This window comes from Toxoplasma gondii, chromosome IX (assembly GCF_000006565.2).
Source record: "Toxoplasma gondii ME49 chromosome IX, whole genome shotgun sequence".
Lineage (NCBI taxonomy): Eukaryota > Apicomplexa > Conoidasida > Eucoccidiorida > Sarcocystidae > Toxoplasma > Toxoplasma gondii.
In genome coordinates this window covers 1394637-1416805 of record NC_031477.1, presented here as the reverse complement: position 1 = coordinate 1416805, position 22169 = coordinate 1394637, and the positions used below count along the sequence as shown (strand labels likewise).

Here is a 22169-nt window from a genome sequence, read left to right as displayed (position 1 = left end):
TCCTCGTTTTTCAACTAGACGATCGCCGCGAGCACATGCAGAGATGCTTTCGAAGCCGACCTGAAGGCTACAGTTTCTCTGTTCTTGTTGGATTGCGAGGGCTGTGCGCCAACAAACAGAGCCAACGTTGAGGCACCTCAATGCCATAGGACACTAAAAGCCAGACAGTTTTTTTCAGTCCACTGAGAACCGGTCAGCTCCCGCGTTCCTTGCCTGCTTTTTCTCCGTTGCTTCTTTGTTTCTTGGAAATTCCTTCTGACAACCGACAAAAAGGGCGGACTTCCAGAAGCTGCGAGAAAGCAAAACACTCTCGAAATCCCTGCACGGCGGAGAGAGAGGTACCGCTTTGTTCTGCGGCTTCTGCAGGGCCATTCGACGTCGGCAGCATCTCCTGCGGTCCTCAACCTCACAGGGAGGTCCGCAATCACCTTACCGGGGGAATGAAAGTCACGTTCGCTTCCTTTTCTCGAGCGAGCCTGTGTCGCTTTGACAGGTGAAAGACTGAACTTCCGACGAAGGCGCACAGTCCTCTGTTCCTCGTTTCCTGGACTCAGGTTTTGACTGGTCAGCGTGACCTCCAGAGGGCTTTGCATCGAGGAGTCGCAGACCATGACGCTCGAAAGATCTGTCTCTCAGAAGAAACGCAGGGAACGCCGATCAGCCGCACCCTTGAGGCCGTCTCGTGGAACGCGTGTACAGCGAAGTCCAGATCGCATATCCGTGGACAAGGCCTCACGCTTCAAGCCTGATAGCCCAAGTAGCCAAGTGAGTCTCTTCATCGGTAGTACAGGCAAAACAACTCGCAAAGCGAATCTGCCTCCAAGAACTCCCCCCGTCGAGACACTTTGAAAAGCGTGTATGCGTGCTCTGGTCGGCGCTGCTTGGAAAGCTGAACTTGCCATGTCTCTCATTCGTGCGTTTCAGGTGGCGCTCTAGAAGCAGCGTTCGAGAACCTCTTCAACTCTGTGAGTTTCAAGCCTGAGCACACTGGGTCACCGTTTCACTCCGCTTCTGCTGTCTTGTGAAGAAGCGGGCAGCCGGGTCGACCGCGCTGTGCCGGACGATTTCAGTGGGGACGACTTGACTCCTTTTGCGCCACTACTGAACACACACGCTTAGCGAGGTGTGGTTGACGGCTGGTCGACAACTGGACTCGAAACGAGAGAGCTGCCGACCGCGCTGTGCCTTTGAGGCCTGATGCTTTTGGAAGGTGAAGGAGGCCTTCATTGGCGTCCTGAATAAACAGAGGCACTACAGGCCCTACGCTCGTGGACGGAAAAAGGACTGCGTGCAGAGGAATGCTTGTAAATCTACGAAAAAGACGAGCCATGCAAAAAGAGAAAGGACCGCTGAGAGATGCAGCTGGAAGGCAGAGACTCCGCCAGTTGCTTTTCTGTGTGAGGCTTGCGCCGACCTGGCGCCGACAGAACTTTCACTTGTCATTTTGGGCTGTGTGTGCACCAAAAACAGAAGCGCTGTTTGGATGGTCTCTTGCCTAGAGCTAGAGAACGCGTTTTGTAAGCGGTGGAAGTCTCAAATTCAGAACGCACATCCCAGAACAGCCTGCTGGGTCGGCACAGAGTGAGAAGACTCGAGGACTTTGCACGTCTCCCGGACGACGAGACTCTCGAGTGTACTGCGACAAGAGCATTCAACTGGAAGTTCCGACCTCCGCTTTGCTTGCACAACGAATGGCCTAAAGCGCCCTGCGCGTCCTTCCGCGCGCGCTGAGCTTGTGCGTTCGGCGTCTTCGTCCTCCCTTTTTTCAGTTGTCTTCGCAGTCGCTTTCCATCTGGGTCACGCGTTCGGTTTTCGCTTGCCTCTCAACATCTTTAGACAGACTCCTTGTTTCATCTTCACCTCGCAGAGCGAAAAAGAGCAGAGGCTTCTCTTCGTGCTCTCCAGCGCTTGCACCCTCTTCCGCGTTGCTCAAAAACAACTCTTCATTCCTCTCCGGCGTCGCTGTCTGTCGGTTTCACAGAACGCCTGACACCTTGGTGGCGCCTCGCGCCTGCGCCGAAATGGCACCGACAACGACGCATCAACCTTCTTCTCACTCGCCTTCTCTCTTTTTTTTTCGTATACACCTCAACCTTCCTAGCCCCGTCTTCTTCTTCTTCTTCTCTCTTGCCTTCTCGATTCTTCCGTCCTCAGCTTCCTCTCCTCGCTTTCGCTCTGCTTCTCCAGCTGCACAGGGACCCAGACTTGAAAAACCAAGGTCTCTGTCCGAGCCGTCCACCTCGTCGCACCACCCTCTCGAGAAAACGGAGGCTCGTACGCACTGCGCAGCGCCATTTCGTCTTGTTTTTGAGCAGGCGTCGAGCAGACACAGCAGTCGCTGTCTGAGGCACAGTGCGTCTATACTACGCGCGACAGCCTCAGTGTGACAACGAGAGAAAAGCGCCAGCAGAGAGAGAAGAGAGCGACGCCCGACGGAGGCGAGCAGAGACAAAGAAAGGAACTGCAGACGGACGCCTGTCGCAGAAAATACATTTCACTGAAAACCTAAACTGCACATGTTCGTCGTCGAACGCCGCCTAGGAGGTTTCCGGAACCTGCGGAGAGAACGTTGGCCACCTGAAGTCGGGATTTGGGATGAATTCGTCTTCGATGAAGACGAAGGAAATCAAGTGAAGTCTCATCCATCTGCGAATCGAATGAGGATTCTCGCTCTTTGTTATAAAATCTCGGTAAAGGTCGTTGGTCACAATGCAGCCGCCGTGCTTCATCGCGTACTGAAAAAACAAACAACACCAAAACAAATAGACTGTCACAAACGAATGCTAAACAGCCAGCGTTTTCTTTACACAAATACAGACGAATACATATATCTACATAACTATAAATATATATACGTATATGTACATATGTATATATATATGTATATATATATATATAGATATATATGTATGCATGTATGAGTGTAGGAATGTAAACGCGTTTTGGGAGGTGCGTGTAGTCCGATTCCTTTTCTTTTCTGTTTCGCTGATTGTTTGCCTGTCGCCGTTGCCAGGCGTCTGTCGCTTCCTTCCTCCACGGTTCTCTCGCGTTGCTTTGTGAGCCTGTCTCACCATGATGGCGTAAGAGTCATCGTAGTCTTGCGACGGTGTGTTGACAACGAGCCCAGCGCGCATGAGGTCGCGCAGAGCCTCGAGGGAGTCTGGAATTCGCGTCGCGAGTTGCGCCTTGAGAGGAAAAGTCATTTTCTGCATGCGCTTGGCCTCGCCCACACTCGCGTAGTTCAAGACGTAGTCGGGGAGAAACACCCGGACTGTGTAGCCGCGAGCGGTGTAGTGCTTCACGGCTTGTTCGATCCCCTTGGTGGAGAACGCCTTCGTCAGTCCTGCAGTTCTGCCGCCGCCATGGCGCATTGCTACGTTGCTGCCATCGATCACAATCAACTTGCCTCGTCCTTCTGTCGGCGATGCTGCGAGAAACGCCGGGCAGACCCCACGGTCCTTGTCGGCCTCCTTCTCTTTTTCTCGTTTCCGAGCAAACGTCAACGGCTTCATGTCTCCAGAGCCTCCTCCGCTTCCGCCTTCCGGTCTGCTGTCTCCGCTAGTGTTTGGAGGCGACGCCACCACCGTCATCCGCTCCGACTCCTCTCCTCGCTCTCCTTCTCGCTCCGTCGCCTTCTCCGGTTCTTCCTCCGTGTCTCGGGTAAACAGCGGCCAGTCTTCTTCGGAATCTCCTGGAGGCAGGGGAAGTCGGCATCGGCCTCCTGCGCGACCTTCGACAGGCCGCGCTCTCCCCGCTGTGTCTCCTCGCCGCGTCTCTTCGAGTCGCGCAGCGCCCTCCCCCTTCACACGGCAGGCGAGCCCTTCGCGCTTCGCACTCCCTCGCGCGCCTGGAGGCAGCGCGGTGAGGAGCAACATCCCTTTGGCAGGCCGCGAGGAAGCGCTGGGAGACTCCCCACAAGTTGAGCCAGAGACGACGCCTCCCGCCGGCGGAGACAAGAGGCCGCTTTCCACTGCAGCTTCCTCAGCCTGGCGCTGCAGCTCTTGGTCGACCAGGTGGCGGGCAAAAGCCGGCGGGGAGGGTGCAGAGAACGGCGACGCTGCAGAGACACCTGGCGACGCTGCAGAGACACCTGGCGACTGTGGAGACGCGTGAGGCGACGGGGCTGCGGCGAGAGAAGCTCCTTCTTCGTCCGACGGCTCTGACAGGTCTGTTTTTTTCGCTTTCGTCAGGCGGCGGCGCCGATTCTGTCTCCCCGCCAAGAAATGGGGGAGAAATGGCTCCTCTTGGGGGGCGTTGGCAAATGCCTCAACCCAGTCGCCAGGCGAGAAGTCGCAAGAAACGTCCTTCTCGGACTGTGGTTCTTCTCCCTCTCTGCGCTTCTCCACTTCGTCTTCTTGTCGCCTCCGACCTTCCTCGCCCTGGAGGAGCGGCGCGGCTACCGCTGCTCCTTCTCTGTCTCTGTCTTCGATCTGCTGGACGGAGACGACTCGACTTGTTCTTAGTATCCGCGACCGATTCACTTGCGCGAGAAGATCTGCCGTTGTGATTCGCCCTGGAGCCGAACGTTCGTCGCTTGCCTTCTCCGCCGCCAAGCCGCCTCTGTCGCCTGAATCGTCTCCGCTCGCTTCCTCCTCTGCTCCAGGTGGTTGGTCCTCGCCTCCTTCGTCTGCCTGTTCCTCTGCCTCTCTTCCGTCCACGCGCTCCAGCAGCCGCTGCCTGCGCTGGCGCTCGCGCGTCTTCTCGAGGTGAAGGAGAAACAGTTTGTCGCGATGCTGGAGAGACACCTGGTGGGCGTACTGGTACAAGTTTTGAAACTCAGGTGTATCGACACAGAGCGTCCAGAGCCGCGCGCAGCGAATCTGAAAGAAGGCAGAAACGTCGGCGGTCTCGACAGTGCAGGAAACCGACGGAGAAGGGAACAGAGGCTTTCGACGAGAAGCTGCTGCAAGCAAAGACTCATGCGTCCCCCCCGCCGTCTCCCCCTCAACCTCCCCTGCCGTCTCCACACTCGCTGTCGTCTCGCTCCTCTCGAATACAGCAGACCAAGAGGAAGAGGAAGAGGAAGCGGAAGAAGAAGGCGCAGAGCTGGCTAAGTTCCGTGGTTCGCCGCGCTGGGCTCCAGAGGGGATTAGGAGGATCGGCTTATCTAGGAGCACTACCTCCTCGCCACTCCCCTCATCATCTTCTCTGCACAAATGTCTCTCTTCTCGCTTTCCATCCGCCTTCGGCTCTTCGCTCCTCTCGTCCTCTGGTCCAGGCTCCTTGTCTCCTCCGCATTCCTGAGGAGAAGCGGACGCCGCAAGGGAAGCAGACGAAGAAGAAGGAGAGGAAGACGCAGAGGAGCTCGACGCATAGGGCGACTCAGGCGGAAAGCAGAGAGGCTGGTCCACGAGACCAAAAAGAAGGAAGTCCTCTGGCAGCTGGTGGCGAAGAAGACCGAGGATCGACGTCTCGCGCTGAGTCGCCTTTGCCTCGTCGAGAATTGGAGGAAAAAGCAATACTGCCGCCGTCGCCACTTGCTGTCGCAGAGAAGTCACACTCGCAAAAGCATCAGAAAAAAACAGACCTGCAAAAAAGCAGAAAAGGAAGCAAACAGCAGAAGACGCGATCCACACAAAGAGAGGAACACTCACATGAGTACCTCACCCTCGCGAGGCATCACTCTATCTCTATCAATCTGTCTTAACCGTGCTGTCAATAGCTATCTGCCGATCTCTTTCAATCGATCTACCTTTCTTCTACCTGTGTCTGTCGCTGTACCTTTATTGATCTATCGACCTACCAATCTATCTGTAACAATCTACATGTCTCCATCTACCTCTCCTTATCTGTCTATCTGTCCTTTTTTATCCTTATCGTTTGCTCCTGACTGTACCGGTACAAGCTGTAAACAAAGCACGGCTTAGCTTAAAACATTGAGGAGAGTCAAGAAGGGATGCGCACCGTACAAGGACTCATTGTGTCCACCGTGAACTTGAGTTGAGACTCGGCTGTGGACGCATTTAGACGCTAACTTCCCGGCCGATCTTTGACGTATTGAAACCACCTAGGATCCTAAAGTATGATGCGAGGTAAGACTGAGCGTGGACTATCGCATGACACACATGGCGGTCCAGCGCTACTCCAAGGCTCTAACATACCTTATACCTACAACTGTACAAAACGTAACAAACCTCCAGGCAAAGAACTTGATGGTCTGTTCTAATTCCCCGTGGAAGACTCTTCCACCGAGTGGCGGAAGGAGCATTTATACGTTATGCACGGTCACGGGAGATAAACTCCACCAATTGGCACTCATCTCCAGCTACAGTAACTGCTATGTTTAACGGCTAACCTTTCCTTTTCTTTACGTACTCACGTCATTCAATACACGTCGGATGACAAAGTGAAGCTAGGCTCCCTGTTACACATACTCCGAGTTGGACTTCTGGTTTAGATCTTGAAGGTCTGTGCTTACCGGATCCAAGTTTTGTCGATCCGGATCTATCCTTATCTATCCAAATCTAGTATCTATCTGTCTGCCTCTCCTCTCTCTCTTTCTATCTCCGCCTGCCTCTCTCTGCATTTCCGTCTCCGGTCGATCAGCTCTCCCCAATTCTGCAGCCAATCGATACCCTCCCCAAGTGTCTACGCTTGCTCTCTGTCTGGTCTAGGTCTCTCTCTGTGTCTGTCTCCCTTGTCTGAGGTAGATTGGCCGCCAAGAGGCGCTTACGAGGATGGGAGCGCAGAAAGAAGATGCAGGTGCAGATGGGGGCGAGGAGAGTAGACAACTGAGTCGAGGGATCCGCGTCCTGGGTGTCAAGAGAATGGCTGCTGCTCGCGAACGCGCTCTCAGTTGACGGCATAGCGCGTGCTTCGGCTCCAGCGTCTCCGCGTCCTCCTGAGGTTCTCCCCTGCGCTGTCGAGAGCACTGGGGAAACCATCGCAGGCTGGCAACTTTCGGGGGCCTGTGAGGGATTGTCGCGTTTCTTCGCTTTCACTCTGCGAATTAAAGAAATCGCCTGACGCGTAAGAGACGTCGCAATGTCACAACACAGTTGAACAGACAGCCGCAGCGTCGCGGCGGCTTCGTCTTCTTCCGCGCCTTCGCTGGCTTCTTCCTCTCCTTCGCTGCCTTGCTTCTTGCCCCCTCCTTCTTCTTTCTGGCGCTCTCCTTCTTCTTTCTGGCGTTCTCCTTCTTCTCTGTCTTCACTGTTTCCTGCTCTCTGGGAGTCTGCCTCGGCTTGCTTGCCGCGTTCAGCTTCCTGTCTCTGTCGAGAGTTCGCGCGCCTCTCGCGGACCTTCAAGAGTTTCTCGACTGCCCGTTCTAATCCCGCGACGCGCCGGAGTGAAGTTGGAACAGCCGCGTACATGCGGACCGTCGCCGAGGCGTTCGCATCCTCTCGCTGCTCGGCCGTCGCTGCATCTCCTCTCCCGGCGCTCGCTTCCTTGTCTCTCCTTGATCCCCGTTCTGCGATTCGGCGAGACAGCGCGGCGTCCCGCTTCTCCGCGAGCGCCGCAGCGACCTGCGCTTGCATGCAGAGACAGCCGCCAGCCGAGCCGAGCGCCATGAGCAACGGTGTCAGCACAACCAGCAGCCAGAAGGCCTCATGCTGCGGCGCGTGGGGTGTCCATACACCCTGGAGGTGGCGCAGCGCGGAGAGACACTCGGAGGCGTGGACGTGGAACTGCGAGAGGTCAATCCGACTTTGCAAACGATGGAGCAAGCGAAAGTAGAGAGACACAAACACCGCCAACGGATTCCTCGTCAGCGCCAACGCCGCCTTCCTGTGCTCGCGAACCTGCGCCTTTGCGGCCCACACTCCCGCGTGTACAGACACCTCGCTCGGGTGTACAGACACCTCGCTCGGGGCCGCTCCGCCTGCACTGCCGGAGCAGAGCTGTTGAACGCGGCTGTCGTCTTGGGCAGAGAGACGCTGCAGGAGCAGGGTGAGGGAGTCGGTCGATCGGAGGGGAAAGGCGCTGCGACAGAGACAGCGGCGGCAGAGAAGGGCAACATCTGAGTAGATCAAGAAGCTACATTCAGCTGTTTGCTGCAGCCCTCGCAGTTTAGCCGCACAGAAGCTTATACGAAGAACTGCGTCGCTCAAGCTTTGAGAAACGTCTTCAGAGACGGAAGCGCGCATGCAAACGAACGGGTGACCTGCGAAGAGGAAGAAGAGCTACCGTCGCTCCCGCGAAGGCGAGCGAAACGCGAGACCGGCTGCGAGTGTCGAAGAGCGACGATCTCAAGACGCATGCAAGGCAAACCGGAGAAACTCGAAAAAACGCATTGCTCACTCGCCACACACATCTCCCGTCTTCTCTCCTCTTCCTCTCTCTCTGCGCTCCCCTCCTACCTCGCGCGGCTCCACAGGCAACCCACTTTCCTCTGTTTTCTCTTTACCTTCGACTCAACCTTTCACCCACTCTTTCTCTCCCTCTCTTTCTCTCTCTTTCTCTCTCTCTTTCTCTCTCTTTCTCTCTTTCTCTCTATCTCTCTTTCTCTCGCAGTCTGTCTCCATCTGCGTCCTCTCCTTTGAGTCTCTTCTCTCGCTTTCTTCTCTCTCCTTCACCCCACCTCTGCTCTCTCTTTTTCCTCTCGCTTTCTTTTCCCTTTACGTCTGTCGGCCGGCGTACCACAGCTGCCCCCGCAGGCACCAGTAGACGGCAGCGAGCGCCTGCATGGTCACGGCGCAGCTGTCGTCCAGGTCATCTGCGCCTCCCGCGAACCTCGTCCTGCGCGGACATCCGGCGTCTGCCCCAGGCGTCGCTGCACTCCGCCGCTGCGCATGATGTTGCAGCTTGCAGCAGAGAGTAGCCAGTTGGTTGAAGACGAGTCCATCGTGGGGAAAGAGGTGGACGCCCTCAACGTAGCAGAGGAAGGCCGCGCGCAGGGAAGGCGAGAGACAGCTCCCCGCGAGCTGTCGGTAGACGCTGGCCAGCGGAGCCGCTTCGCCTCCTCGGAAATCGCTTCGCGACAAGGAGAAAAGAGGAAACTCGGCAGGCGCCAATGCGCCGAGGAAACCGCCTTGCGAGGCCGCGCAGAACGAACCAACCACAGGAGGGTCCAGCTGCTCTCTGGGAGGGGAAACAAGGAAAAAACGCAAAGGAAGCTTTGTTTGAAAGGCTGACGGAAGCGTCTTCATGCGTCCTTGTAAACGAAGACGTACAGAGCGATGCACAGATGCAGAGCAGGACAACACAGAGATCAGGAGTGAGAGAAACAGCACAACCAGATAAAGAGGTGAACCTTCATGTCATCTTGCGACGGACGCCGACATGGATGTAGATACAGTTATGAGGACGTATCAAGAAACGGGTGCGCATGCGGCTATACGCATTTAAATATAGATCTGATAAGATAAGAAGGAAAAACATGACAAGGCAAGAGGGATCCCAGCCTGTGAAGAAGGAAGGCGCCAGTCTCTCCTCCGACGGAACCATACACGAGTTACTTGTTCTTCCACCTTACCGGTATCTCTGTAGATCTCCCAAGATGCTACAGAGCAGGGCAAGAAGATGCTGTCTACACTTTCTTCGTTGTCTCTCTGCGTCCCCTTTTCTTTCCTCTTCGTCTCCTTCCTTCTCAACGCCTTTTCTTCCTTCATTCGCGTTCCACCCTCCTCTTGTTCCTGCCTCTTTTGTCTCTTCTCGTTTTCCTCTCTCTTCGCGCGCTTCGTTCGCCCTCCCTTCCTCTTCTTCTCTCTCCTCTCTCTCTTCGCTGTCTCCTGCTTGATCTTTGTCTCGACCAGGAGCTGCGTCCCCGAGCCTGAGCGGCCTCTTGGCGCGGTCCCCAGAGACCGCGGCTTCGACAGCCTCGCGCAGGTGTCTGTACACCGCAGTGGCGTCGTCGACAGCCTGGAGGAGCTCAGTCTCGAGTTCGACCTGAACTCGCCTGGCTTCCTCGACGGCGCGTTCTGCAGCTGCGAGAAGTCCCTCTCTCGTGTGGTGTGGTGCCGCGGCCAGAGAGCTGAGGAGTCCCATTCTGCGGTCTTCTTCTCTCTTGACGTTGCCCTCCTGCTCGCGCAGCAAGACTTGCAGCTGCTTGATCCCTTGCTGATGGTGTCCTTGCCATAGCTTGTTGAGACTGGCGCGAGCGCCGACGGTTCCTGCGTGAGCGAGGATTCTCGTCACGGCCTCTCTGACCGGGTCTTGTGCGAAGAACAGTTCGTCTCGGGACTCGGCACTCAGTGCATCTCGCGCAGACCTTCTCGCTCTCTGTCCTCTCTCGACAGTTCTTCTTTCTCCTTGCTCCTCCTGCGAGGGCGAGGCTCCTCCACGCTTCCCTCTCGGACAGGGTGGCTGTCGCCTTTCTTTCGTTTCTCTTCTCGCGTTCTTCCTCTTCTTCTTCTCCTCTCCATTTCGCTCCCCTTGCTGGATGCGTCGGACCGCCTCTGCCGCGCGCTCCTCGTCACCCTGCGTCGACAGAGAGAGACTCGAAGAGGATGTGTCACTCTCTCGGTCCTCGCTTTCCTCCTCCTCGCTTTCCTCCTCCTCGCTCTCTGCCAGTCCTTCGCGCGTCTCGACTCCGCCGTCTCCGCCTCCCGCGTCTTCTGCTCGCGACTTCTGCGGCCTGTCGCTCGCAAAGAGGTGATACAGTCGCTGCGCCTGCTCGAGGCGGATGAAGGGTGTCTGCGCAGGCGCGACGTTCGCGCGACCTTGGAGCCGACGCGACAGTTCTACCTCCCACTGCTGGCGCCGCGAGGCCTCTTCTTCTTCCACGCAGTCCGCATGCATCGTGCGGTCGCGGGGGCCGCACCGCAGCCGGTCCCCCTGCATGCTGCGCTTCGCTGCTTTGCTCCTCGCCGCCGCCTCGAGGAAGTCGAGCGGCTCTTCCACATGTCGAACTCCCGCCTCCGTCGCGTCGAGACCTCTCCCAGAAGAGAAGGAAGAAGCGAGCGAGGAAGCAGGCAGCTCAAGGTCGCCCGGCGGAGAACGGAGACAGCGAGGAACGAAAATCTGTCTCTCTGCGCGTCGGCCTCGTGGACCAGACGGAGGCGAGTGTGGAGAAGGATGAGAGCTTCGAGAATTGCTTCGCCGAAAAGACGCGTCTTCCTCCATTGCTGCAAAACGCGCTAAGGATGGACGCCGACGCGGAAAGAATGCAGAGAGCGCTGCGCGCCTCTTCTAGAAGTCAAAAAAACAGCGCTTCCACTCCAGAAACTTACGCACATGGTCGCCGAATGAGACATGTCGATGCATATGCTCATATAGAGCCTTATATATATATATATATGTATATGTATGTTCAGGTGCAAATATATATATATATATATATAAACGGATGTAGGATACGGACGCCTAGGCACTTAGAACTGTGTATGTAGCGAGATTCGCAGTTTAACTGTTGGGAGGCCCCGAGAGGCGTGGAGACTCGCGGGTGGAGCGCAGGACCGACGCATTCATCGCTGCTGAGCCACAGACGCTTCGGACTCTTTTCTGGAGAGGACAAACAGCCTAAGCGGTGACGGCATGCAAATCAACAAGCGCGGAAACTGCGCGACAGAAACAGGAAAAGAGAGGAAGCACACACGAGAGAAAGATGGAGGAGGAAAGACGGAGAAGGAGAGAGACAGAGGAGAGAGGAGAGGCAGCGAGAGAAATCCGGACAGGAAGGACAAGCGCAGAAGGCAAAGAAGCGAAGACAGCGGTGTCCACTTGGGCGAAACGGAGGAGAAATACGAGCAAGGCGAGGCGGTCGAGACCCGCAGATGCAAGTCTTTCCGAAAAAAACGTATGCGCGGACGCGTCTTTGGATTTAAATCGGAGCTCAGATCCTTGAATGCAGAGACACAAGCACAAGCGACACAAACGCATGTTTGACTTTTGCGTCGTTATCTCTTTTTAAGGAGTTGCCGTGATAGGATTTTTGCCGAAGAAAGGCCTCTGAAGGTGAGAAAAGTCTTGACAGCAAGGCAAGATTCGACGCTGCATGCGCGAGGGCGGGTGGCAGTCAAGAGAGGAAAGAGACGAAGGGGGAAGAACGAAATTTGGAGGTTCTCGTCGACAAGCTGAGACAGGCAAGACAGGCGAGAGCGGCGAGAGAGGCAGAAGAGAAGAGGCGAGAGCAGCTGGCAACGGGGAGAGGAGGACGTCATCGGCGTAAAACAAAGTGAGTGTGTCGGGAAGCGAAATTTTTGCAGGGAAGGAAGCAGACAGATGACGCACTGCAACTGGCAAATGTCTGCTTCTCTCTAGGAGCTCGTTCGGATGAAAAAGAAGGAAAAGGTTTCCCGACTCGCAGCGCGCAACTTTGCGCTGCCTGTCGTCCGCTTTTCTCTGGAAAGACGACTCTTCTCATCGTGCTTCTTCTCGCGGAGACAGCGAGACAGCTGCGAGCGGAACCTTTTTGAGGTCTACACACCTCAGCCGAGAGGTTCTCTCCTTCTTCTCTGCTCCTCTTTGCCCTTTTCGCTGTCCTCCTTTTCTTCGCGTCCTTTTCTTTGCGTCCTTTTCTTTGCGTCGCTGTCTCCCGTGTTGGACTGCTCGCAGGCAGGGACATACTCGCCGCGAAGGCCGCGTTTTCGGAGGTCCTGACAAAGTCGAGCCGCAGCAGCAGCAACTCCCGAAGCCGTTCGCCGAAAAACTGGAGGCAGGCGACAGAGAGCGGGAGACGAGGAGGGACAGAGAGAGCTTTCCTCGGCGCCGAGAAGGCAGCTGCTGAAGAAAAAAGACAGGGACGAGTCGAAACAAGGAAATGTTCCGGTGAAGAGAACGCGAACGAGGGGAACTCTCTTCGCCTCCACTTGGAAGCGCCTCCGTTTTTTTTTCGTCGATGTCTTGTGACAGAAGGGATGTCCTGTCGCGCTCGACGCCAGAGAGAAGAAAGGCGTTGCGCGAAGCCGCGCCTGTCTCCGCGTAACTCTCCTTCGGCGCGTTTTCTCGGCGTCCTCTTTATGGGCGAAGAACAGAAAATCCACGTATGCTTCGTCCTTGTTCTCCCTCTAGAACGAGCAAGCGAGACCTGGAGAAACTCACTTTCGTCTCGCCAGACAGGCTACAACCAGGCCGAGGAGACAGAAGAGACTCTTCTCCGCTCTGGCGCAGACACGCTGCGCGTCTGTTGCTTCAAGCCATACACAACAGATTTGGAGGGAGAGTCTCTGATGCCCATAAAGGCTTTTCGACTTTGTTTCTGAGCGATCTGCAGGAAGTCTTCTTCTCTCTTTCTGAGCTGCTTTCTGAAGGCTCTTCCTCCGTTCGACTTTCAGGTGTCTTAACAAGCAGTCCAAGTTCTTGGCTGTACTCGCCAAGAACTTGGATGCCTGCAGCTCGTATCTCCTGGAGAGTTTGTCTCGTATCCTAGGTGCTCTGACGTCTCTCTGTTGACTCGCGTTTTCCTCTGAGCTCCCTTTTCACTATCTCTTCGACTTTCCGCTCCCTCCGGTCTGCTCCGGCGAAGCCCCGCTGAGTCGACGTTTCCTGCTCCTTCCTCACAGAGGTCGCGGTCGTTCTGTGGCGCCTTGACTGTCCTCTCTTCTCCGCGTCTGTCTCCGTTCCTTCTGATCGGCTGTCTCTCGTCCGCCTCCGTCAAGATGGCACCTGCGTCCTCCATCCGAATTTGTGTGTTGCAACTGCCTGCTCTTCTCCGCCGGGAATCGGGCCTTTCTCCGGGAGCTCTCTCTCCGTCTCATTCTCCTCTCTCTCTTTCTTCGAGAGATTCGCAAGCGGTGTTGGAGAGGAAGCAGCAGCAGATGGTTAGAGTGAAGGAGGCTTTGACGGCAGCTGTCTCGGCGTATCGGAAGGCGGCAGGCGTCGCGTCATCTGCTCAACTGCCGTTTGTGACTGAGTTTCAGCAGACCGCGTTTTCTTCTTCGCCAGCTCCGGCCTCGTCTACGAGCATTCTGGCGGCGCTTTCGGAGTCTCTTCGCGCAAGCGACGCTCCGACGCTACCCCACGAGAAGCGCGAAGGGAGCGTCGCGCCGCTCTTCGACTTGCTCGTTCTGCCCGAGATGTGGAGTACGCCGTACCATGCCTCCTGCTTCTACGCGTTCAGCGAGTCCTTGCCGGCGCCCTGCGGGAGCGCGCAGGTCACATCGGGAGAGAGCGAAGCTGCGCTTGCGCAGGAGAAGCCGGCAGAGGCCGCGGAGACGCTTGCGCAGCTGTCGCCGTCTTTTGAGTTCATGAAAGGACTCGCGAAACAGCTCAAAGTCTGCGTTGTCGGTGGGTCGATCGTGGAGCGGCGGGAGGTGGGCGCAGACGGGAAGGAAGCGGACGAGAACGCCTCAGGAGAGAAGCGAAAAGTCGAGCTGTACAACACCTGCTGCGTCTTCGACCGGAACGGCGCGTTCATCGCCAAACACAGAAAACTCCACCTCTTCGACATCAGCATCTTGAAAGCCGATGACCCCCGCGGGAAGGTCCGGACCGAGACAGGGAGGGGATCCAGCGAGAAGGCGGAGCGCGCAAAGACGAACGAAACGCGCAAGAGAGAGCAAACGCAGAAGCAGAGGAGACCAAGAGACCAAGAGACGATGAGACGAAGGGGGGAGGGGAGAGGGGAGAGAGGGAGACTCGCGGAAGAGAAGAAGAGACAGCAAACGAGATTCTCAAAGGAAAAGAAGGAGAAACTGTTCCCTTTATGTGTCTTACTTGTCTTCTGTCTCCCTTTCTTCGGACGGCAAAAAGAGGCGGCAGGGTGGAGAGTCAACGACGGGAGAGAGGAAAGGCTTTCTTCTCTCGTCTCTCTCCAGCGTTTGTCAAAAGGCGCTTTTGTCTTATGTGTGCTCTCGTCAGGGAATGATTTTTCGAGAAAGTGATACCTTGTGCGCCGGTGAGTTTGGGTCGTCTACAACGGCGAAAAAGGAGGAAACAGTGGGAGACGAAAACGACGGTCCACGCAGTTGTGAAAGAGGACGCCACCAGCCGCATCCAACGGTGAGAACGTGGATTCTGACAAGCTCCCCAGAATCCACGTTCTTCCGCTTCTCTCTCCTAAAATCACTCGCTTTCTCTCCGCACCACTTGGACACGCAACGATTCATATCTCTGCATTCCCGCCAATATATATCCATATATCTATATATATATATATATACATATTTATATACATACATATATATATATATATATTTATATTTATATTTATATATGCGTTTGTATGCATGCATGCATATGATGTGTATTTTGTTGTGTGCGTGTCTGTGCACATGCAAGTGTTTTGTCCAGAGTGCATGCGTCTTAGAGTGGAGGATGCGGCAGTGCGGACGGGTGAGCGTTTTCAGGGACTTCGTTGACTTCGTTTCCTCTCGCGCCTTTCGGGAACGTCGGCGTCGGCATTTGCTACGACCTGCGCTTCGCCGAGATGGCTCTCGCGCTGACGCAGCAGAGACAGTGCAGACTTCTCTGCTACCCTGGAGCCTTCAACAAGACGACTGGTACACTTGAACGGGGGTGACGGGCCGCGAGAAGCGAGGAGGCACGGGTGCAAGCCGCAGAAAGAAAAGAAAGGCACAATTGCTCTGTTGTGGATGCTAAGCTGCTCAGCTCCACCTGTGGGGATAGGCGGAGTCGCTTCCATCTCTGCATGCATGTGAGCCGCCAGAGAGACGGGCAGAAGCACCGATTCCGACACGTAGAGAAAAGCATGCCGGTGAACACCTATATAATTATATATATATATATATATATATATGTAAGGATATTTGTATATATATATATATATATGTCTGTATGTGGATGTGAAAGAGGAGTGTATGCTTTTTCTTTTTTTTGTTAGGTCCGCCCCATTGGTCTCTGCTTCTTCGAGCTCGCGCCCTTGACAATCAAGTGTATGTGATCGGCTGCTCTCCCGCTGCTCTTCCTCCGTCGGTGTCTGGGGAGGGTGAGTATCCGGTGTACGGACACAGCACGGTGATTGGACCTTACGGCGACGTCCTTGCGGAACTGGGAGGCGCCCCAGGAGCGATTTTTGCCTCTCTTGAGAGACGGCACGTTGACTTGTTTCGCAAGCAGGTTCCAACCAGCGTTCAGAAGCGCTTTGGTGAGGTGTACACGCAGGTGACAGAAGTGCGGGGAAGCGGCTGCATGCATCAGCCGCCTGACAAAGAAGTTTAGATCCGAGATTCACCTCGCTCTCACTCTTCGGTACTCTCTGAAGGACGGGTATCCTGCAGACGTCCTTCAAAAGGTCCTGCCCGTGTCGCCGGTGTCAGTGAGTTTCTCGTCACATCTTTCGACTCTGAAGAAGTCTAAGGGAATGCGGAAGCCGACTCTGCTTCCGCGTCCGGATAGAGAGAGCGACGGGCGGCGGCAGCCTTTTCCTTTGCCGGTGAAGACGCCTCAGAAGTCTCGGACTTTAGCGCAAGCACTTGCGTGCGAACGAAGGCGGATGTGGGCCGACAGTCCATACGGCGAAACGCGTCGCAAAACGTGTCTGAAGTCTTCACTCAACACCCGAGCTGACGCCAGCCAGACACCGTCTGTAATGTAGTCTACTTATTAAAATAAATGCAGTCGAGAAACCTGTCCTCAGACGCCTTGCGCTAGCCACGGTTTCGTCGGGGAAAGCCGCAGAGGCATCCCTTGCTCTCTGTCGAGTTCGATGAGAGCGAAGTGTTGGAAGTAATTTCAACAAGTTGAAGTCGCCGCAAAGTCCGCGTCGTTTTACATCAGCGAGAACATGACTGCACATTGGGCGGCGGATAGATGGATGTGTGGATTGTTCAAGCCGGACATTGTTGAAATATGACGGAAACTGTGCATCAAATTATTTGAAAGAATGCACCAGCGGATCTCAGGGGGAAGATCGAGGACACTCATTGGGGACGTTTAGATTTTTCAGATGCGGGCGACGCTTTTCCAGCTTCGAAAGACAAATCGACATGTAGACGATGTGGCGCTTTCAGAACGTCTCTTATTACCAGTGTCTTCCTGCTTCGTTTCTAGTGTACGGATTTGCCATTTCTTGAAGCGGGGCTTGCGACACAAGTGGTCGTTCGAGAGTGGAAGAGTTCGTGTGTTTTTTCAAAAACGCGGGACCAGACGATTTTCTCAGTGTCGTTTTATCAATGAAAGCAAGTTGCTTGTGGACGCTCGACGCACAACTGCTTGCGGCTGCTGTTCTGAGACACAATTTCTTATGAGCGTCTTCTAGGGAGTTATCCTACGAGGTTGCCCCGCCCGCTGATAGGCAGCCATCTTTTATCAGAGAAGTCTACAGTGCGTCTTTAGTGGGAAGGAACTAGTCATATTGATCAGAGCCGCAGCTGAGTATTCGGCGAGTCTATTTGTCGACAGCCCAGGTCCTCGACGTGGAGCCTAGATCGTTGACGTAGCCACATTCTTGCGTTCGCGATACAGCAATGACACAGAGTTCCCTTATTTTATTAGTTCAGCCAGGAATATTCTTCAGTACCTTCTTTATCGGAGGGGCTCGTTTTTGCGTGTCTCCAAAAGAGCAGCCATCCAAATACAGATTTGAAGCATTTCTTGTCAGTGATTTCTTTCGTAGACTCTTTGCGCAACGCGGCGGCTTTTTCTGTGATTCACCGAAGGGGGGGAGGCCTGAAAGAGTTGGTGCGGTCAGACCTCCTGCGGCAACGCTCAAATAAAACAAAACGTTTTTCTTCTCTTTTGCGGGACGATGGCTACACGGAACATCCCCGCTTCTCAGTGGCAGAAATCGTTTCGTTACAAATGATGTGCGACCCTGAACTGTACACCTTAGATGGACTGAACAGAGACATTGCGGTACCTAGGACACTTAATTTGACTCCAGTTACAAAACAGAGACAACCACGTTCAGGGTGACACTGATCCTACGCGAATATCCCTGACGCAGTTGTGCTTGCAGCACTCCGCGACAGCATCTAGTAGAACGTACAAGACTGTAAGATTATCGTCACCCAGACGACGCAGCGGCGGCGCCAGTCGACATTATGGCGTGTGGCGGAAAACAATGCAGTCGCTCTTCATAGCTTGGCCAGTAGAAGCTTTTTTCTCCGAAAACGTTCAAAATCACGGGTGTCCGTGCTTCGCGGGAAATTAACATCCTCCCGACACGGACCGTTTCCACGGGTAGAGTTCCACGACGCGACTACCAACTAAAAAGAAATGGGAGGCACGTGCTTCTGCGAGGAACGTTCTGTTAAAGCAACTGCTGCACTCGCTCTCCATCTCTGTGTGTGCAGGCAGGTGATTTCGGATAAATCGCATCTGTGGATATCCTTGTGGGTGAGACAGCGGTGCGGGTTCTTCCGGAGATTCCGGGAAGTCGATGTGGAGAAAAGGTGCCGCAAGAAGAGAAACGTGCGAGCGATTGTACAGAAGTCGAAGCCGTAGCGAAAGGAGAGACTCTCACAGTAGAGAGACGCGCCGTATGCCGACCAGAGACTCTGACGAATGAAACGCGGCCTTTTGCTGAGGTACGAGGAACCCCAAAAAGAGCCCGGAGTTTCGGACTGAAGTTGGCGCCCAGGTGCAAAGGCTAGGACGGCCATTACCAACCGAGCATTCTGGGCAGGTGAAAGGCGAAATGTGCGAAAGGTTCTCAACAGAGTCCCCCGAGGTCGAGGAAGTTGAAAATTTGCGGTGAGAAATCGAAGATGTGGGAACAAATTCACCGTGGCACTTCGCTGCGCGCGAAATCGAGCGCGACTCCCCCGAGCTTGGGTGTATGGACACCTCAGATTTAGCGAATGTTGGTCCGCAGTTTTCTGTGGAGCTCGGAACTAGGTTTGCTGCGAAGTTTTGTGTCCAGAGGCTGAACTGGAGTGCGAATCGAAAGGTAGGTTTCTCGGTCCCAGCCTGACCGGTTGTTTCGCCGCATAAGGCGCCGGGCGTTCTGCGGCTGCTTTCTTAGATTTGTCGTTCTTCGCACGTCCGCGTGTTGAATCCAAGGAACTGCCCTCGGAACTGCCGCAACGGAAACACGCGGCAAAGTGAAGAGCGTCAACGACGACTGCCAACGCGGACAGCTGGCGCCGCTCTCCCTGTGCGCGCGAGGTCACTCGTAAACCAGGTAAAAACGCGCAAACAACATGGACGCTGAGAGACACGAGTCTCTTGTTCGTAAACTGTGCGTGGGCGGCGGGCTTTGTCGCAAAAGCTTTTACTTGTCATGTGTCGGGGTTGGGGCTACCCCGGTGAGCGTCGCAGGATCTCCGTGCGTCGTTTCGCTGTCTTTTCAGTTGTTTTTGCGCCCGTTTTCTTTTCTGTTCGCGATTCTGCCCCACCGTCGCACAGTTGTCGCCGGTCGATGCCCTGACCGGTCCTCGTCTCCCGGCCGCTCTCTCCGTTCTGCCGCTGGGTAAGATGGAAACTCGCCACTCGCTCGCGCAGCTTGGCCAGGAGACTTTCCCCGCATTCTCCGCAGCCTTCCTGCCTTCCTCCAGTCCATTCTTCCCATTTCGAGCGGCCGCGCCCGCAACACGCAAACGCGACATCCTCGTGGTTCACTCTCCACAGGAACTCGTCGCCTACCGGAATGCCCGCCCGCGAATCCAGCTCCCCACTCTCTCTCTTGGCGCTCAGGAACCAAATGGGGGAGGGCCAGCCTCTGCAGATGCTACCTCGTCGCCTGGTCGATCCGCAGCGACCTCGCCGAACGCGTCTCTCCTGTCGCCTTCGTCTCCGCTCGCGTTTTCGTCTCGCCGCCGCAGAATCTCCCTTGTGCCCACGATGGGCGGCCTCCACGAGGGACACCTGCACCTCATTCGCGGGGCTGCATGCACCGGCGACGAGGTCTGGGTCACGATCTTCGTGAACGCACTCCAGTTCCACTCGGCCAAGGATTTCTTGACTTACCCCGCGTCGATCGACGACGACATGAAGCTGCTCTCTCAGGTTCGCGTCGACCTCGTCTTCATCCCCTCCCACTCCAGTCTGTACCCGCTCGACAGACGCCCGCACCTGATCGCAGGCAGCGAAGTACTGTCGACGATTCCCGCTCGCGGCCGGGGCTTGGAAGACGGGGGCGGAAGAGTCACTAGCGGCCAGTCTGACGACGAGGCAGACGCCATGGAAGAAGCAGATCGCGTCGAGCTGTCCCCGGTGGACAGGCTCAACAGAGGCGACGCACGCGCGCGCGAAGTGGACGGCGATGGCTGCTCGCACTCAGCCTGGAGCCCTCCGCAGCGGCTATTCCGTATGCGAGTTGATTTTGAGGGCATCGAGGATGTCGAGGGCGAAGGACGACGCCGATGTGGATTCTTTCGAGGTAAAAAAGCGGTCCGTCGACCCAGGCGGATCTTCTTCACACGAGCTAAAGCCCCTACCTACACTGTGCCTTTCCTCCGTCACCTGTGCCGTGTTCTTCTCCACATTTCCAAGCTCCAGGGAATTCGGCTGCCGACATCGTATCTAGAATGTTGTTTCCGTCCGTGTCTGTTGAGAGGGCGCTAAGGCTGGAAAACACGTAGCTGCTAAAGCCGTCGTTGGAAACGCAGTGCGTTTCAACGCGCGAATCGAAATGACAACGACGTCGAAGTGCGGTTGTAAGACTTTCAGGATATGCTCCCCGGAAAAACCTGGTAACGCATCTTGTCTCTTGAGATTATCCCTCCCGGGGCGGTGGTCCTGAGCCGACTAGCTTCTGCGAAACGGACGCGCGCGCTCACGCTTGACTGTGAGCACAGTGGCGTGTGTCGTTGTGTCTTGCGGTTGGTCTCAGGCATCGGGACGGTGGTGGTTCAGTTGTTCACTTTGATCCGGCCAACCTACGCGCACTGTGGATTCAAGGATTTTCAGCAAGTCGCCTGCCTGAAACGCCTCATCTGCGGAATGGGTTTGGACGCACTTCTGCTTGCACACAACACGTGGCGCGACTCAGACGGAGTCGCGGCATCCAGCCGGAACCGCCGCATGGCGGAGGCAGACAGGCAGAAGGCGAGAAAGTCCTTTCTTCTCCTGCAACATGTAAGTGCAGAGACCGCGAGTCTCTATTGGCGTAGGCGCGGGGAACAGAGGCAAGGGCGCAGGGCCGGTCGAGGAGCTGTGCAGAACGGAGGTGGGGCTGACTCGCGCGCGACCTGTGGAGACAGAAAGCAGACGAGAGGATGGAGAAGGCTTCGACGCAACGGTGACACAGAGGCAAACAAGCGGGCGCATGGGCCATGCAGTACTCACTCGTTTTTCAAATGTGGAAAGACAGGCGGGAGGTGCATTTTTGTGGTGACACTTTGAGGGCGCGGATGGGACTCGATGATACACATCCGTGACGAGTGGGTCTGCCTGGGAGCGAAGAGAAACGAACCACGGAAGAGTTCGCCCTCTGTGAAAGTCCGTTAACTCTCTGACGCAGTCGCTCCCTTGTTCCGTGGGTACGTACGCATGCCGCAAGTGCCTGGGGTGGATCACGCCGCTGTGGGCCAGTCTGCAGGGAACTCCTCACGGCTACGCGTGCCGCTGTGTGTGGTTCTTCTAGGTTGGTGAAGTCTTCCGGAAAGGCGAGCGGCGTGTTCACAGACTACTTGAAGAAGCGCGAGCGTTCGCGGAAAAAGAGAACCTCCTTCTGCACTACACAGCCATCGACCGCTTGGAAGATGGGGAACCCGTGGTGTACAGACACTCCGGTGGAGCTGTGAAAAGGATCGAGACACAGGGCGAGTCTGCAGAAAACGAGGAGCGACGCGCCAAGCGACGCCGAACGGAGAGCGACATCGCGGACGAAACTCCACTTGGAAGGCCAGGGACAGGGTCCCCCAGCAGCTACAAACGGGGCGGGCACCTGAAGGGGGAACTGCATGCCAATGGTTCATCCCGCTCTTCGTCGCCAGCGGACACCGCAGACATGATTCTGTTGGACTCTGGGCGATACTGCTTGACGGTGGCTGTCCGTGGAAATCCTTTGACGACCGTCGTGGACAGCGTCTTCCTCATTCCGAACAAGTACGTTCCGAGTGGTGAAAACGGTTCACGCACTCATCCTCCGTCAGAGACGCTCAGAAACCTCGGTGGCATTCGTGTACGCGTTTGCGGGCTTCGCTCACAGAGATCCACGTGACGTTCCACGAGTGGTGTGGATAGATGCGTCTTGTCTCGACTCCAGTCGGCTCGTATGCTATCCTGCGAGGCCGCTGAGGCTGCAGGGCGAAGTGCATTTGTTGGAGTTCTTGCTCGTTCGTGTTACATCGAAGGAAGGCTTTAATGGAACACAGTTCTTCACACATGCTCGTGGTTGCCGCCTGCACAAGAAGTGGAACCGGCCTCTGACCGCGCCCGAGTCAGCCGCCCAACTCCCTTCTCCCCTTCTCCCCTCTCCCCCTTCTCCCCTCCCCTCTACCCCT

General features: G+C 55.7%; 3 protein-coding genes across 3 annotated transcripts in view; 2 read left to right on the top strand and 1 right to left on the bottom strand.

Moving 5' to 3' along the window:
• Positions 1-1452: 1452 nt before the first annotated feature.
• On the bottom strand, positions 1453-12887 carry TGME49_265850 (hypothetical protein). The gene is made up of 5 exons (XM_002368653.2): positions 9416-12887; positions 8581-9021; positions 6674-7923; positions 3072-5527; positions 1453-2735 (listed from the first exon to the last, which is right to left on the bottom strand). The coding sequence occupies exons 1-5, from the start codon at positions 11002-11004 to the stop codon at positions 2538-2540; spliced, it is 5934 nt and encodes a 1977-aa protein (XP_002368694.1). The 5' UTR covers positions 11005-12887; the 3' UTR covers positions 1453-2537.
• Positions 12888-13231: 344 nt separating this feature from the next.
• On the top strand, positions 13232-16974 carry TGME49_265860 (hydrolase, carbon-nitrogen family protein). The gene is made up of 4 exons (XM_002368654.2): positions 13232-14303; positions 14680-14716; positions 15168-15320; positions 15662-16974. The coding sequence occupies exons 1-4, from the start codon at positions 13479-13481 to the stop codon at positions 15997-15999; spliced, it is 1353 nt and encodes a 450-aa protein (XP_002368695.1). The 5' UTR covers positions 13232-13478; the 3' UTR covers positions 16000-16974.
• A 1031-nt stretch (positions 16975-18005) lies between these two features.
• The window catches only part of TGME49_265870 (pantoate-beta-alanine ligase), a 7562-nt gene continuing 3398 nt past the window's right edge, over positions 18006-22169 (top strand). The window contains exons 1-5 of the mRNA XM_018781412.1: positions 18006-18670; positions 18746-18904; positions 19417-20101; positions 20555-20799; positions 21308-21771. Of these exons, the coding sequence (XP_018636289.1) occupies positions 18560-18670; positions 18746-18904; positions 19417-20101; positions 20555-20799; positions 21308-21771 (1664 nt within the window). The 5' untranslated portion in view covers positions 18006-18559. The remainder of the gene's footprint in view (positions 18671-18745; positions 18905-19416; positions 20102-20554; positions 20800-21307; positions 21772-22169) is intronic.

Excerpts from the sequence above, each read along its gene's own strand:
- TGME49_265850 (XM_002368653.2), bottom strand. The coding sequence starts at position 11,004 with ATGGAGGAAGACGCGTCTTTTCGGCGAAGCAATTCTCGAAGCTCTCAT. Across the intron at positions 7,924-8,580 it reads TGCCTGCGGGGGCAGCTGTG|CGCCTTTCCCCTCCGATCGA; the intron begins GTACGCCGGCCG and ends TCTCTGTCGCAG. Across the intron at positions 5,528-6,673 it reads CTTTCTGCGCTCCCATCCTC|GTCTGTTTTTTTCTGATGCT; the intron begins GTAAGCGCCTCT and ends GCTTTTTTGCAG.
- TGME49_265860 (XM_002368654.2), top strand. The coding sequence starts at position 13,479 with ATGGCACCTGCGTCCTCCATCCGAATTTGTGTGTTGCAACTGCCTGCT. Across the intron at positions 14,304-14,679 it reads CCGATGACCCCCGCGGGAAG|GGAATGATTTTTCGAGAAAG; the intron begins GTCCGGACCGAG and ends TGCTCTCGTCAG. Across the intron at positions 14,717-15,167 it reads AAGTGATACCTTGTGCGCCG|GGACTTCGTTGACTTCGTTT; the intron begins GTGAGTTTGGGT and ends GAGCGTTTTCAG.